The sequence below is a fragment of the Puma concolor genome, chromosome A2 (genome assembly GCF_028749965.1).
Source record: "Puma concolor isolate L17-30 chromosome A2, mPumCon1.1.hap2, whole genome shotgun sequence".
Lineage (NCBI taxonomy): Eukaryota > Metazoa > Chordata > Mammalia > Carnivora > Felidae > Puma > Puma concolor.
The window spans coordinates 119,725,199-119,740,901 of NC_141668.1; the positions used below are offsets into that span (position 1 = coordinate 119,725,199).

Sequence of the window (15,703 nt, forward strand, 5' to 3'; positions counted from 1 at the left end):
GAACTGATGGACGTGTCTAAGCTGTTTGGTCATCTTTTTTTAATAACAAAGGAGAGAAGAGGATTTTTTCCTTTTTCCTTCATCTATTTGACTGTCCTTGACTTTTTGTTTTAGTACCATGAGATATGCTCATTGGGGGTTGGGACTGTAGGAGGAAATGTGTATGTAAATACATGCATCCCAAAAAGTCTGGAGGAATAGGTACCAAAAAATACTAATACTAGTTATTTCTGATTGATGGGAGCAGGGCTGGGATAGATGTGTTATTCATGCCTGCCCAGCATCTTTATTTCCTTTTGGCAAGACACGCCTCTTCACCCCTTGACTCTGGTGTGGCTGCCCATGACAGTACATTTACCCAATACAGTACTTCATTTCCCTGGCAATAGTTTGTCTGGGGCCAAGGGGTAGGCATGTTACTCTAGCAGAATTCATCAGAGTCCTTCCCTGAGACTGATATATGAAAACTGGGTCGAGCTTTCCTGCTGGGTTGCATTGGAAAGCTGAGACTACCTCACACCACCTTTCCTGCCAGGCAGAGCTCACTCTGCAGAGGAAGGGAAACCAACGTGCAGAGAAATTGAGACAAGGAGAGATACAAGAAAGCAAATGCTGGGGCACCTGGGTGGCTCAGCCAGTTAAGCGTCTGACTTTGGCTCAGGTCATGATCACACGGTCTGTGAGTTTGAGCCCCGAGTCGGGCTCTATGCTGACAGCTCAGAGCCTGGAGCCCGTTTCAGATTCTGTGTCTCCCTCTCTCTCTGACCCTCCCCCATTCATGCTCTGTCTCTCTCTGTCTCAAAAATAAATAAACGTTAAAAAAGATAATAATAATAAAAAAAAGAAAGCAAATGCTATGAGCCCTGTGTCTCCAGTTCCAGTCTCCAAGACCCTGATCCATGTTGTTTTTCCCTCAATCTTGCAGTCAGCTATTGTGAGCCACAGGTCCCTCTTTGGTGAAGCTGGCTTAGGTTAGGATTCTGCTACTTAGCAAGTGAAAGAATCTGATCAGTGACAAGGATGGTCTTTGTGTGTTTTTAGTATCTTATGTAATTATTTGCCTAGTAGAAATATTTTTTTAAAAAGACAGAGAATGTATTTGTTCAAAAAGGAAAGTGTAAGTGCCCTCAGACATGCTCAAAAGCAGGCAACGTGTAAAACAGAGCATAAAAGGTGTACAAGTCCTCGAAAGGACAGAGGCCACCTTATCACCTCAGAAATGTTGTCAATGAGATAAACAGGAATTTGTAGTGAAATAATTCTAGATCAATGGGTGTATTGGTGGTCTAGGGGAGAGTAGGGCCTCAGCCCTGGGTAGGAGATATGTTTTCCCATGAACTAGGAAGTCTGAGATACTGAGATTCAGGACAGGGAAACTGACCTGTGTCCCCTGCCCCTGGACAATCAGGTCCCTTCTCTGAGCCTCAGTTTACACTAAGTCTAGCTCTCACATCTGAACCCGTATGGTATTCCAAGCATTTCACATTTATTATCTCATAGAATTCTCAGTTGGTCACATATTCCCATATTCCAAATGGAAAAATTGAGGCTCAGAGAGGTGAAATGTGACTCAGATAAGTCAGTCCCTTTTTTTCTTTAATGTTTATTTATTTTGAGAGAGAGAGAAAGAGAGAGAGAGAGAGAGAGGCAGAGGGGCATAGAGAGAGAGGGAGAGAAAGAATCCCAACTGATTGGGGATTGATTGATCCCATGAACCTTGAGATCATGATCTGAGCAGAAATCAAGAGTCAGACACTTAATGGACTGAGACACCCAGGCACCTCCAGATAAATCAGTCTTTAAAGCCTTTCTAGGAACCTCAGCCATCATCCTCTCTCATCTGTAAAATGGGCAAAAATGGGCATAATACATCAACCACCCCTGATCTAGTCCCAGGGAAAAGAGAAGTAAAAGCCAGCTGAAATTGAGTTGGGGTCAGAATCATCCTCTCCCCAAGTCCTGTTGGAAAATGCACAAGTTTGGGGCGGTGGGAGGTGATGGAGGAAGAGTGGGAGTCGAAGCATGTGCCTCCTCTGACTGGCCCCAGTCCAGCCCCACCCACACTTCCTTTGAGTTGCTCCCTCGCTCACCCTGCACCAAATTTCTTCCCAAGGAAAGCCTTGCGCAAGAGGACCTTGGTCAGGTCCCTTGGACCCCTGCCGACGTCCCAGGAGCAGTTTGTGCTCCACCCCCCCCCCCCCCCCCCCCCCCCCCCCCCCCCCCCCCCCCCGCTCCAAACCTGGCGCCTAGCCATCAACCCCAGGAACCCAGCCTGTCACGTGGCGCTTTGGTCTCTGGCTTGCTTCCTCTGGGATCCTGATTTAACTCCCTCTCCTCCCTTCCCCCTCCCAGTCCCAAGCCCTCAGGGCACCACACCTATTTTGAGGGGCAGGTGCAGGGGACTGGAACTTCAGCTCAGCCTCCCGAAGGAAGGGACTTACGGGTCTGTTTTTCTGCCTGTCAGCTGGGGACCCCACCCTACGACTGTCTCTATTCTCTTCACTGTTTACTCTTGCTTTCCCCTTTCTCTACGCCCTCCATCACCACCCTCCCACCCCCCACCCTCCAACCCGCGTCAGTCTCCTGAGCCCTTTTGAGGGCCTGATTCCCTTCTGGGCACTGGGGGAAAGGGGACGGTGAGAAGAAAGGGGAGACAGAACCCAAGATTCCCAAGGGAGCTTCCAGGACTAGTCTGAAACTCCACAAGGCGACAGGGTGGAACTGGCCAGACTCTGGCATCACACAGACCTGGATTCGAATTTAATTTTGCCTCTGACCAACTGCTGATTTTGAACCCTTCATCTCTCTGGACCTCAGTTGTCCCCTCTGTGAAATGGGGGCCCTACGGAGAGGAAGGGAGGGAAAAGTCCAGAAGAGGAGCTGACCTGAACTAGGGGCTTCCCCTCCAACCGCCGCGCCCCTTCCCCAGCCCGGGAGCGCAGCTGTGCCTCCCAGTCCCTCGTCCCTCCGCCGCAGGCTCCTCCTCCACTGACATCAGAGCCGCAGGCGGGCGGAGGCAGCCAGCAGAGCCCGAGCCGAGCCTCAGCGAGGGAGCGAGCGGGCGGGCGGGCCAGGCGCGGAGCGGCGGCAGACAGCAGCCGGCAGCCAGAGCTCAGCGGCAGCCACTTCGGGCCTTCCAGCCAGCCCCGCGGCGGGGCAGCCGCAGGTACAGCCCGGGGGCCAACCCGCCTGTGCTCCTGGGATCCGAGGAGGGGCGGCTGGACCCACCAGCCGCTGGATCCTCTCCCCCAGGGATGGGATAGGTGCCTAAGGGGGCTAGACTCTGGATGGGCAGGGCAGGGCAGGGCCTTTCTCTTCTACCTCTGCCCCCGGGCCCCGCAGGTGCCAGGCGGCCGGTGGGGAACTGAGTGGGTAATGTCGGAAGATGGGAAGGGTGTGCGTGTGGGTGCGCCTGCGTTCAGATGGGTCTGAATGTGGAAGGACTGGGCATTGGAGCTATAAATATGTGGGGCCGTGTTGGGGTGTGCTAATGTCTTAGCACAGGCGTGTGCATCAGATACGGAGCTACAGTGTAAGGGTATCCTTATGGGTGGGGATATCTGGGAATCTGTTTTTGTTGCAGATGTGTGTCCAGGTGTTGTGCATGCTAGCATCTGGCTCAAGGGTGGTAAGAGTGGAGGCTATATGTGTATTGAGGATGTTTGAAGTTAGGTATGTAAGGAGTTGGGGTTCAGTTTGGAACATAGGAGCTTTTAGGGTGTATAGAAACAGGATGAAGGGTATGAGTGTATCTGGGATGTCTGGTACATAGGTGAGGAATATGTGTGTGTGTGTGAGAGAGAGAGAGAGAGAGAGAGAGAGATGTGGTCTGAGTGTGTGCAGATGTGTGTTTTGGGGGTGTAAGAGGGATCTGTGGGAGGGATGTTGGGATGTGAGGATGTCAGGGGGAGTGTATCTTTGGACATGTGTGCTGATGCCTGGGTACACATGTATGATCAGGTGTTGGGGTATCTGGGGATGGAATGTACTGAATCTGGGGCAGGTATTGTGGGTGGAGCTTGGTGTGGTGTGTCCAGGTGCAGAGATATGTGTGGAACTAGAAGGGTTGTATTTGCCAGGCCTCCAAGTGGGCTTTAAAACTGTGTTTCTAGAGCCTACCATCATATCTCCTTTCCTAGAAGTTTCTTGCCCCTGGGATGGGTGGCTAGGACCCCCTGGAAACAAGGTCCTATCCAAGGAGTGGGGTCTCACACCAGGGACTCTAGTCAGGACACCTTCCTTTCATTCTCCCACAGGGGAAACAGGAAGTGCCCTCCTTGAGGTCACAGAGCATACTGGGTCTGAATGGGCTCCAGTCTGGCTGCATATTGGAAGGACAAGCTGAGAGTGGCCCTGTCAAAGTCCTTGGCACTCAGCAAGCTTAACTGGGCCCCAGCCAGTCATCATTTGGGCAACTTTGGACCCAGTCCATATCTGTCTCCAACCTCAGTCTCCCTATTCTCCATCTGATAAATGGGGAGAGAACTCCCTGCTGACAGAGGTCTCTGAAGAAAGGTGCAGGCTGGAGCAGGGTCAGAAGAAGCCAGGAGGGGACAGACTGGGTAGGACCATTTCTCAGGCTTCTGGGACCCAAACAGGGAGCCAGAAGGGAGAGGGGGTATAATAGGTGGCCTGGGGAGCTCCAGCTGTGGCTGCTGTTGCCGTGGTAACAGTGCAGAAGGAGCTATTTAAAAACGTGGCTGAGATATTGCTGGAAGCCCAGACTGCCGGAAACCTGATTTCCGAGAGACTGGGTGGAAGAAGAAAGAGGAAGGAGAGGAGACACCCCAGCAATTCCCAGGGTGGGGCTGGGACATTCCTGGTTCTGGAGACAGGGGGAACCCTCCAGGGCTGTGCACTTACTTGTACAAGCTGCTCTGGGGTCTTCTCTGCTGTTCTCCTGGAGGTCAGTGTCCTCCTGAGTGTTTTGATTTGGAGAGGGAGAAACCTGGAGCTGAATAAATGAACAAATGACTTTGTTGAAAAAAGAATTCTGCTGCCACCTTGAAGGATTTTCCTTTAGGCATGAGGATTTGTTGGGTGAACAAAAGACTAGTGAGTGAGTGAGTTTGCTGAATAACTTTGTCAAATGAATGAATCAAGGAATGAATACATGCAGGCTGAATGACTGAATGGGGCCTCAATTCCCTGAGTCCCAACATAGAAGGCTGGGCCCTACTGAGTCTTTTCCCTTCATTTCCCTTCTCAGGAGCCCTGGCTGTGGCCAGGGGGCAGTGGGCCATGCCGGGGGCAGTGGACGGCCCCAGCTGGAAGCAGGTGGAGGACATTAGGGACATTTACGACTTCCGTGATGTTCTGGGAACGTGAGTCTCAGGGCAGGCAAGCGGGGGTGGAGGGGGAGGCTGTCTGTGAGCCGGGGTGTGGGGTTGGGAAGGTCCTTACTCTTGGGCCTGGCTGGCTAGGGCGACTGCATCCAGGGTGGTACTTCCTCTGGTCAGTTTATCACTGCTTCCTGTTTGCTATAGTCCAGGCCCTGCAGCGGCCTTGCCATGGCCCAGTCTGGCTCATCTTTTCACTTCTGGCTGACAGTGGGTGGAACAGAGGCTGCTCTTGGCTGCAGCTCTGGGTTCCTGTGAAGAGAACAAAGTAGGGGAGAATGAAGGAGCCAGTCTTTCCAATGTTTGGCCAAGAGCTGGGGATTTTGGCCTAGGTTTAGGAAACGAAGCTGGGCATGGCTCTGTTCTCAGTGGTGGGAATCCAGAAATAACTCAAACCTGATCTTTTCCCCTCAAGTTGATCCTCAACATGTGATGGAAGTACACCCAGGGAAAATGACAACAGGGTATATGATGTGTTCCTGTTAAAGTCAGGAATGAGGACTTTGTAGAGCTCAGAGTGGTAGCTACTGCCTAGAGCTAGGGACTGAAGGATGAGTAGAAGTGCACTTATCAGAGAGGGAGAAGGGCATTCCAGCCAGAAGGAAGAGCCTAAGCAAAGGCTGAGAAGCATGTTATGTGTGGAAAGAGGTGAAGAATGATAGAGTTGTAATCAGAGGCTAGGGGAAGAGTGGAAGATGCTTCTCTCTGAGAAGAGAGAACAGGTCATGTAAGACCTTGAAAGCCAAGCTATGGGGGCTGGACTTTATCTCATGGACCATAGGAAGACATTTAAGATATTTTGATGGGTTTGCAATTCAGGATAGTCACTCTGGCCAAAGCATGGAGGGTAAATTGGAGAGGGACATGACTAGAAACCAGCATTGAGGCTATCACAGTCACTAGTTATTCTGATGATTGAGATTTTGCCATGAGAGATGCTTTTCTTTGACTTAGACTTCTTATCCCAGGCAACACAAATAGTCCTAGAAAGAAGATGCTAGGAAATCCTCCTTCATCAGTGAACTTTAGTACATGAGTTTGTTCTTTTCTAACTAACTTGTAAAATATTGCTTCTCAACAATCAGTGAGCATACAGATCATCTGAGGATCTTGTTAAAAATACAGATTCTGATTTAGTAAGTCTGAGGTTAAGGCCCGAGATACTGCACTTCTAAAAAGTCCCCAGGTGATGCTGATGGTTCTTCAAATTTATAAAAGGGGTTAAGTAAACCATGACTGAAATTGTAGCAGAAAAAGAAATGAATCAATTTTGCATGGATCAAAATGCCCAGGGCATAAACTTCAGGCATGGCTGGATCCAGGGGCTCACATGATGTTATCAGGAAATTATCTTTGTCACCGGGAAATTTCTTAGCTCTGATTTCATTTGTGTTGCCTTCATTCTCAAGCAGGCCCTCCTCAAGTGGTGGCAAAGATAACCACCAAAAGCTCCAGGGTTGCATCGTATCAGCTTGGAAGGAAAAAGAGCACCTTATTCTCAAAGTGCCAGTAACCTGGCTTGCATCACGTGACCCAATTAATGTAGCCAAGGATAGACTATTCTGATTGGCCAGCCGTGGGTCACGTGACCACCTCAGGGACCAGGGGTTGGAAGAGTGATGTAGGGAGGCTCATCTCATCTTCATGGTCCACAGGTGGTCATGATACCCATAGGGGTATGAAGGAAGGGCTGAAGGGAAGCTAAGGTTCCAGTTCCTCACCTCATGAATCCCCTTTCTTTGCAGGGGGGCCTTCTCAGAGGTTATCCTGGCAGAAGATAAAAGAACTCACAAGCTGGTGGCCATCAAATGCATCGCCAAGAAGGCTCTGGAGGGCAAGGAGGGCAGCATGGAGAACGAGATCGCTGTCCTGCACAAGTGCGTGGACCACACTGTCTCTGTGTGGGTTGACCCTGCCTTGACTCCTCCTATTCTCTTCCTACCTCTGCTTTGGGCAAATCATTTAACCTGTGAGCCTCAAATTGCTCATTTATAAAATGGGGTAATAATCTCCACTTGGTAGGATTGTGGAGCACTTTAGAGGTCCCTTTATTTCAGGTGTCTGCTGCAACAGCTAATGCCACTGCTTGTTTATAGTGGCTTAACTTGTTCATTCAGATCTAAAAGTCAATCCTTGAATGTAGCTTGGACCATCACATCTCAACTGGTGTTACTGAAGACCTACCTCAATTCCCCGTACATATTAAAGCCACTCAGGAAGTTCAAAAATACCTGTCTCACAGCCCCCTGACTAAATCAATAACCAACTGTCTATGATTTGCTTATACTTGTGTGTAACCTGCTGCCCTCACTGGAAAGCTTATGGAGAACCTTCACTTCTATCCTCTTGCCTGAGTTTTCCAACCACCCTGGTCAGGGATTAACTGGTCATTTCCACTATTGGGTGTGGGAGGGGGCCTGAGGTCCAGAGAGGGTAAGGGATTTGCCCAAGGTCACAAAACAACCTTGTGGCAGAGCCATGGCCCCTGTCAAGCTCAGTCACCATCATCGGTTCATTTATTGAGCATTCACTGTGTGCCAGACATTGTGCCAAGATTCTTACCTGCATTTTCTCACGTGATCCTCACTCCAACTCTTTGAGGGAAGTACTGTCACTGGCTTCATATTATAGATAAGGAAACAGGCTTAATATTCAATGAATAAGTGAGCACTTACTCTACACCCGGTGTGGGAGGAACAATGGTAACATAAAGCTCCTGGTCTCCTGGAGCTGGCATTCTGGTGGGGGAGGCTGATAAACTTATAAACACAGACACTTTTTATTTTATTTTTTAATTAATTAATTAATTAATTTATTATTATTATTATTATTTTTTAAGGTAGGCTCCATGCCCAGTGTGGAGCCCAATGTGGGGATTGAACTCAAAACCCTGAGACCAAGGCCTGAGCTGAGATCAAGAGTCAGATGCTTGGGGTGCCTAGGTGGCTCAGTCAGTTAAGCTTCTGACTTTTTTTTAAACGTTTATTTATTTCTGAGAGACAGAGTATGAGCAGGGGAGGGGCAGAGAGAGAGGGAGATACAGAACCTGAAGCAGGCTCCAGGCTCTGAGCCGAAGTTGGACGCTTGACCAACTGAGCCACTCCAAGCTTCTGACTCTTGATCTCAGCTCAGGTCATGATCTCATGGTTCCCGAGTGTGAGTCTGTGCTGTCAGCACAGAGCCTGCGTGGAATTCTTTCTCTCCTCTCTCTCCCTCTCTTTCCACCCCCTCCCCCGCACGTGCACACTCTCTCTCTCTCTCTCTCAAAATAAATAAAAACAAAGAATCACTTGCTTAACCGGCTGAACCACCCAGGCACCCAGAAACATGTTAAAATCATATATTGATCAGTGTTGTGAGGTAAAAAGATTTGTCCCCAAATAGCACATAGTGGAGGCAAGTTAGACCGAGGTGTGTCTGATGCCAGAGCCCAGTGTTTATCTCTCTGTGCTCTCCTACCTTCCATTACATCATAATAAATCATGGTGAATCAGCTTTTCCTTTTGGGACCCAGAACCCTGGTTTGTCCTGCCTAGGTCTACAGTGGTGGTTCTTCAAGGTGAGTGTAGGAAAGTGGCTGAGCTATCCTCAGCTCTGAACCACCTCATTTCTCCTTTCAGGATCAAGCACCCCAACATTGTAGCCCTGGATGACATCTATGAGAGTGGGGGCCATCTCTACCTCATCATGCAGCTGTGAGTGGCCTCACCCCTTGCTCACATCTCTCCCCGCCGCCCCTTCCTAGCTTCTCTGGCCAGACTGCCCTGTCCTCGGCTGCAGGGTGTCCGGTGGAGAACTGTTTGACCGCATTGTGGAGAAAGGCTTCTACACGGAGCGGGATGCCAGCCGCCTCATCTTCCAGGTGCTGGACGCCGTCAAGTACCTGCACGACCTGGGCATCGTACACCGAGATCTCAAGGTGGGGTGCAAGGGTGTGTGGTGAGCTGGGGTGCCGAGTGCAGCCTCCACATACCCCTCATTGTGTGATCTGGGGCAACTCTTACCCCATCCCTGAGCCTCGGCTTCCCATCTGCAAAATGCACCCTGTAAACCCTAAACTGCCTCCTCCCATTCCGGTTTGGACGCTCAAATGGACACCCAGGTGAATGGTGCTGCTATTTTATCCAAATAGTGCCTTGGTCTTTTTTTGATAATAAAAGTCCCACTTTGCTCTTTGTAGAAAACTTGGATGGGACAGCAAAACATAAAGAAGGAAGCCAGAAGCCCCTGTGAAACCCTACACCTCAGAGACTATGATGGGGTTCACATTTTGTAGTACATCTCCTCCAGTCTAGAAGAGCGCTGGGGTGAGACAGATCTGGACTTGAATTCTGTCCCTGCTACTCCCTAACTGTAGGTTCTCAGGCAAGCCCTTTGCCTCTCAAGGCATCAGTTTTCTGACCTGTAAAGTGGGATTAGGCAGACTGGCCTGATAGGGATGTGGTAAGGATGAAATCAAGCACTAGCACAAGATCTGGCACAAAGTAGGTGCTTGAAAATTCTTTAGGGCTTCACAATACAAATCTGGCTTATGGAAAACTCCCACTCACATTCCCAAGTCCCTTGTCTTTTCTGGCCCTTGTCTTTTACTTTTAACTTCCTTGAGAACTTCCTTGAGTTTCTTGTGCCTCCAACCAAGATGGCAGCTGTGAAGCCACAGTGGCTTTTGGGGTGATGTCTTTGAGGTGGTGCTTGGAGAAGCAGAAGGTTCTGCCAGCCTCTGGCCATCTCTACCTCTTCCTTCCCCTCCACCTTCCAAGCCAGAGAATCTGCTGTACTACAGCCTGGATGAAGACTCCAAGATCATGATTTCTGACTTTGGCCTCTCCAAGATGGAGGACCCTGGCAGTGTGCTCTCCACAGCTTGCGGGACCCCAGGATATGTGGGTATGGAGCACCCTGGGCGGGGGCCATGGATAGGGGAGAAATCAGAAGCTGCAGGGCAGAGATCTGTCACCACCATGTCTCCTTCCTTCCATAGCTCCTGAGGTCCTGGCCCAGAAGCCCTATAGCAAGGCAGTGGATTGCTGGTCCATTGGGGTCATTGCCTACATTCTGTGAGTAGGGTCTTGGCCATTGGGGCATGTGGCTCTAGCATTCTCCTCTCCCCTACTTTGCCCTCTTTCTCCTCTCTCCTATTTCTTCCTGCCATCCAAGTGTATACCTACCTATTAATGACTAATATTATTTCATTCAACACATACTATGTTTCTGGCACTGTGCTAAGTACTGGGGATTTAAGAGAAGAAAACAAAGTGCCTGCCCTGAGAGAGCAAAAATTCTAGTACAGTAGACAGACAATAAACAAGTAAATCTATAAAATGTCAGGTAGTAAAATACTATGAAGAAAAATCAAGCAGGGTTAGGGAGATGGGGATGGATGCCATTTTAGGTAAGGAGGTCAGGAAAAAAGGCATTTCTTAGGCTATCTCCTGGATGAAGTGAGGGAGACAGACATTTGAGGTGTGGGGGAAGACATTCGAGGTGTGGGGGCAGAGGGAACAGCAAATGCAAGGCCCTGAGGAAGGAAAGAAGGTAGCAAATTAAGAAACAGGCCAGTGTAGCTGGACAGGAGTGAACAAGGCACAGAGGGGCAGATTTCCCCTTTGTAAAAGGGGGAACTGCTTCCTGTGGGTGTTGCCTGACTCTTGAGACTACCTCAAAGCTCCATATTGGAGCCAATGGGTACACTGAAAGTGGAAATGAGGAGGAGTTTCTCCCTGCCCAGGCTCTGCGGTTATCCCCCCTTCTATGACGAGAATGATGCCAAACTCTTTGAACAGATTTTGAAGGCCGAGTACGAATTTGACTCTCCTTACTGGGACGACATCTCTGACTCTGGTATTTGATGCTTTGCCATCTTCCCCTGGGCCCTACCTCTGGTCAGACTCCCCAGCCCCAAACTAAGAGCTGTCTTTGAGACCAGACACCAAGCACCCCAGGTGCTTCCCTCTGCCTGGCCCCAGGCTGAGAAACTTGTAGGCATTCGTTCAGTCTTCAAAACTAGTATTTTTGAAAATACCACACCCAATGACTTCATTATGCCTGAAATACCACCATAGAAGTTTTCATATGTTCTTTTGTACCTCTTACTAGGAGGCAAAACTGTGAAGCCATTATTGGTCACTTACACATCAGTGTGAATATACTGAGCAGAATCTTTTTTAAGAACAAGTTTTTTTTAAGGGAAAGAGGAGAGAACTGGAAGGCTGGGGTGGGTGGGGGGAGCTTAGAGACTAAGAGTACAGGTGGGGTTGGGCGGTACATACACAGATCTGGCCTCTTGTCTTGCTTGGATGCCAGGCCAGACCCAAGGGGGTGGGTTTTGTGTTGGGGGTATCCACAGGTACCATCATGCTATTTCTCTTTGCTGTTTTCTTGGGGATTCAGCCAAAGACTTCATCCGGCACTTGATGGAGAAGGATCCAGAAAAGAGGTTCACCTGTGAGCAGGCCTTGCAGCACCCGTGGTGAGAGCTCCAATAAGCTGCAGGCTGGGGTGGGGTCTGGGGCCCCCAAACCTGTCTTTGCCTTCATAGACAACCCTCCACACACCCCTATCCTAGGATTGCAGGAGATACGGCTCTAGATAAGAATATTCACCAATCGGTGAGCGAACAGATCAAGAAGAACTTTGCCAAGAGCAAGTGGAAGGTGAGCCCATGTCCCTGGTCCTGGGTCCCAGCCTCCCCAGACGTCCTCCCCACCTCTCTCCAGGCCTCAGCTCACACAGCATCTAGCACCATGTCACAGTAACTGCTCAGGGACACTTACAAGAACTTCATTCATTCATTCATTCATTCAACACTCCCTGACACTCTATCCCAGTGAGTCCCTGACTGCCAAGAACAGTATAATTCTTTTTTACTGTTTGTTTGTTTATTTATTTATTTATTTAGAGAGAGAGACTGCGAGTGGGAGAAGGGCAGAGAGAGGGAGGAGAGAGAATCCCAAGCAGCCTCCATGCTCAGTGTGGAGACTGATTCGGGGCAAGATCCCATGAGCCATGAGATCTTGACCTGAGCCGAAATCAAGAACTGGATGCTTAACCAACTGCACCACCCTGGAACACTATAATTCTTAAAGAGACATCTACTCCAACCTATGGGGTCCTGGAAGGGACATATGATGGCCTGATAGACCTGTCAGACCTGACAGCTGAGTAGGAATTAGCCAGGTACAACAGAACAATGTCTGAGGCAGAGAGGACCAGTATGCAGAAGTCCAGGGGCAAGAGAGTGAGTATGTCCATTCAGGGAAGTGCAAGTAGTAAGTCTGGATGGAATGGAGGGGCTGTGGGGCAAGAGCCCAGACTGGAGATGGAAGTAGAGGTCTTGAGTGCCACAGTGGAGAACTAACTTGGTCCTAAGGACACTGAGGAGACCCAGGATTTTTAGCAGTAACCTGCCCTCTGGAAAGGGCTCTCAGGATGCAGAGAGAGGTATGGAGTTAAGGCTGGGAGACCCCTTAGAAGGCTATGGCAGAGATGTGGGCAGGAGACAGTGAGGGCTTGGACCAGAGAACAGTGGATGGCTCAGGAGTCCTTTAGGAGGTAGAATTGATAAGAAGTGATGGTAGAAGAGATGTTGGCAGAGAGAGGAGATGTCAAAGGCTGGCCCAAGATTTTGGTTGGGGAAAAGGTGAATGGTGGTACTGTTACTGAGATGGGGATCCCAGGGGCACACAACTGTCTTGGGGTGGATGACTATGGTTTTGGACATGGTGAATATGAAGGATGTGTGGGACACCTTCGTAGATATGTTAAATAGAGAATGATACACATACTGGGGTAAGTTATTTAACCTGTCTGTGCCTCAGTTTTCTCCTCTGGCAATGGTGACACTAATAGTATCCACCTCAAAGACTTTTGTGAAGATTAAATGAATTGCCAAATAAAGTGCTTAGAACAGTGCCTGACACATACTGCTATTTTAAGTGCTTGCTATGATGTGAATATGAATTTATACATAAAGGGTTGTATATACTTGTTCATGTATACACATTACACACACACACACACACACACACACACACACATATGCATGTATCTGTGTAAATATATAATGTGGCTGAATGTAATTTAATAAAGACCTTGTAGAGGTTTCAGGGAGTTTTAGGGGATCAACCAATAACACCTGAATGAAAATGACAAAACCACCCCATGAATCTCACTGCCAGACCCTGTCCCATGATCTCCAGCTCTCAAAAGTCCCTTCTACCCCTTCTCCCCACAGCAAGCCTTCAATGCCACGGCCGTGGTGCGGCATATGAGAAAGCTACAGCTGGGCACCAGCCAGGAGGGGCAGGGACCAACGGCGAGCCATGGGGAGCTGCTGACACCAGCAGCTGGGGGTGAGGACCAGTGCTCTGTGGAAGGGCATGGGTGGGAAGAGACATACAGGCTGGAGTGGAGGGTCTGCTCCTACGACCAATCTTGTTCTCTCTCCCCATGTAGGGCCAGCGTCTGGCTGCTGCTGTCGAGATGGCTGTGTGGAGCCGGGCTCAGAAATGTCCCCTACTCTGCCCCCCCAGCTCTAGGGCCCCAGATCCAGGGTCCAGATCCTTTGTGTGGGAGGGGTTGGGGCAGCCTGCTCCCCTTCCCTCCCTGAATTGGAGTTACCCAGCCTCACTGCCTTCCCACCCCTTTCCCTATCACTCCTCCACTGCATTTTCCATACAAATGTTTCTATTTTATTGTTCTTTCTTGTAATAAAGGGAAGAGATAAAAACATAGTAGCTCTGTCTCACCAGATAACCTCCACCCCACAATGTTGTGCAAACTACTTAATGTGAGGGTACCTGGCCCCTGAGGTAGCTGCAAGAAGCCCTCTTCCCAACACGAGACTGGATGGGGAAGAGAGGTGGGGAAAGGTATTTGGGGTATCCCTTTGTCCAGTGCCCCCCACCTAGCCTTCAAGGCCTGTAGATCTCCTGCGCTTTGCTGGTGGCTCCTGAGCTCGGTGGAGTTGGCGCAGGTCAGCACTGAACAGCACCTGGGGACAGTGGGGAAGGACACTGCATGGGGTCAGGGTACACGGGGTCAGGACTGATGGGGCCAGTGGCAGTGTGGAGAGGTATACAGGCAGCAGGGCCAGGGCGAGGAACATCCACTAGAGTCAGGACTGGGGTGGGTAAAGAGTCCAGTAGGGTCACCTGAAATGGTGGTGGTGGAAGGGTCTACAGGGTCAGGACGGGGGGAGGAGTCTTATGGGGTCTGGGCTGGAGGAGGAGAGGGAGCCTCAGAACACTTACTGCTTGGGCCCAGCCAGCATAAGGTCCCCACAGGCTCCGGAAAAAGTTTCCTATGCCAGAAGTGAAAAGGTGAAATTAATTGGCCTTCCTACTTATTCCCTATCCACAGGAGTGGGATTTTACAGAGAGGTATGAAAAGTTTCTACCACCTCAGCCCGCTGCTAGCCCCAGCATCCCACTCTCTCCTTACCCAGTTCCTTGTTAGCCTGGGGGCTTGGACCCTTGGCCTGGGACATGGTGGGGTGCCAGCTGTAGTCACGCTGGGCAATCTGCCACATGTGGATATCCACGGGCACGGCCTGGGGCTTGTCTAGGGCCATCAAGCAGATGCAGTCAGCTACCTTTAAGAGACAAAGAGTGAGCCACAGAGGAGGAAAGGCAGGATCCAACCAGCATCCTATTTCTAGTCCCAAAGTTGGCTGCTTCCTCCTCCACTCTGAGGTTACTATTATTTTATATTTTTAATCAATACACACTCTCTTTTAATAATTTTAAAAATAGCTATGATGAGGGGTGCCTGGATGGCTCAGTTGGTTGAGAGTCCTACTTGTCTCAGGTCATGATCTCACGGTTCATGAGTCTGAAACCCATATTGGGCTCTGTGCTGACAGTTCGGAACCTGGAGCCTGCTTCGGATTCTGTGTCTCCCTCTCTCTCTGCCCCTTCCCAGCTGATGCTCCGTCTGTCTGTCTGTCTCTCTCTCTCAAAAATAAGTAAACATTAAAAAAATTTTTTTAAAATAGGTATGATGCGAGTGCCACTGTGTAAACATCTATGTAGGCCAGGTCCTCATCATAACCTGGGAAGAAGGCAGTTACTACATCTATTCTGCAGACAAAAAAGTGAGATTCCGAAAGATGAAGTGACTTGGCCAAGGTTACATGGCTAGGAAGAGGCATAACCAAGATTTAATGTTAGGTTGAGGTTCTTTAAAAATACTTAAAAAAAAAAAAAGTTTTTTATTTTTTTTTTTAATTTATTTATTTTTTTTTTTTTAATTTTTTTTTTCAACGTTTATTTATTTTTGGGACAGAGAGAGACAGAGCATGAACGGGGGAGGGGCAGAGAGAGAGGGAGACACAGAATCGGAAACAGGCTCCAGGCTCCGAGCCA

The 15,703-nt window shown here is 49.5% G+C and overlaps 2 protein-coding genes across 6 annotated transcripts in view; one reads left to right on the forward strand and one right to left on the reverse strand.

Annotated features, from left to right (window-relative positions):
- OGG1 (8-oxoguanine DNA glycosylase) overlaps positions 1-15,703 on the reverse strand; it is a 45,124-nt gene that overhangs the window by 24,900 nt on the left and 4,521 nt on the right. The window contains exons 5-7 of one of the 2 annotated variants that reach the window (XR_015248259.1): positions 14,781-14,931; positions 5,404-5,591; positions 4,864-4,954 (exon numbers count right to left, since the gene is read on the reverse strand). Coding sequence is in view for 1 of the 2 variants with exons in the window: in XM_025922471.2 (XP_025778256.2) it covers positions 14,245-14,331; positions 14,591-14,640; positions 14,781-14,931 (288 nt within the window). In the remaining variant the exon portion in view is untranslated. Of the gene's footprint in view, positions 1-4,863; positions 4,955-5,403; positions 5,592-14,006; positions 14,332-14,590; positions 14,641-14,780; positions 14,932-15,703 lie in introns of those variants that run through there. The other variant, XM_025922471.2, reaches the window with a different exon arrangement.
- On the forward strand, positions 2,588-14,071 carry CAMK1 (calcium/calmodulin dependent protein kinase I). Of its 4 annotated transcripts, none has more exons than XM_086697500.1 (12): positions 2,593-3,166; positions 5,210-5,324; positions 7,085-7,216; positions 8,960-9,034; positions 9,120-9,258; positions 10,025-10,226; positions 10,321-10,396; positions 11,068-11,180; positions 11,730-11,808; positions 11,905-11,992; positions 13,573-13,690; positions 13,794-14,071. In XM_086697500.1, exons 2-12 carry the CDS (start codon positions 5,242-5,244, stop codon positions 13,874-13,876), a joined length of 1,188 nt encoding a protein of 395 aa, XP_086553626.1. In that variant the 5' UTR covers positions 2,593-3,166; positions 5,210-5,241; the 3' UTR covers positions 13,877-14,071. The 4 variants fall into 4 exon arrangements, with proteins under 4 accessions (XP_086553624.1, XP_086553626.1, XP_086553625.1 ...); XM_025922470.2 differs by having other exon boundaries at positions 2,598-3,166; positions 10,100-10,226; XM_086697498.1 differs by having other exon boundaries at positions 2,588-3,166; positions 13,573-14,071.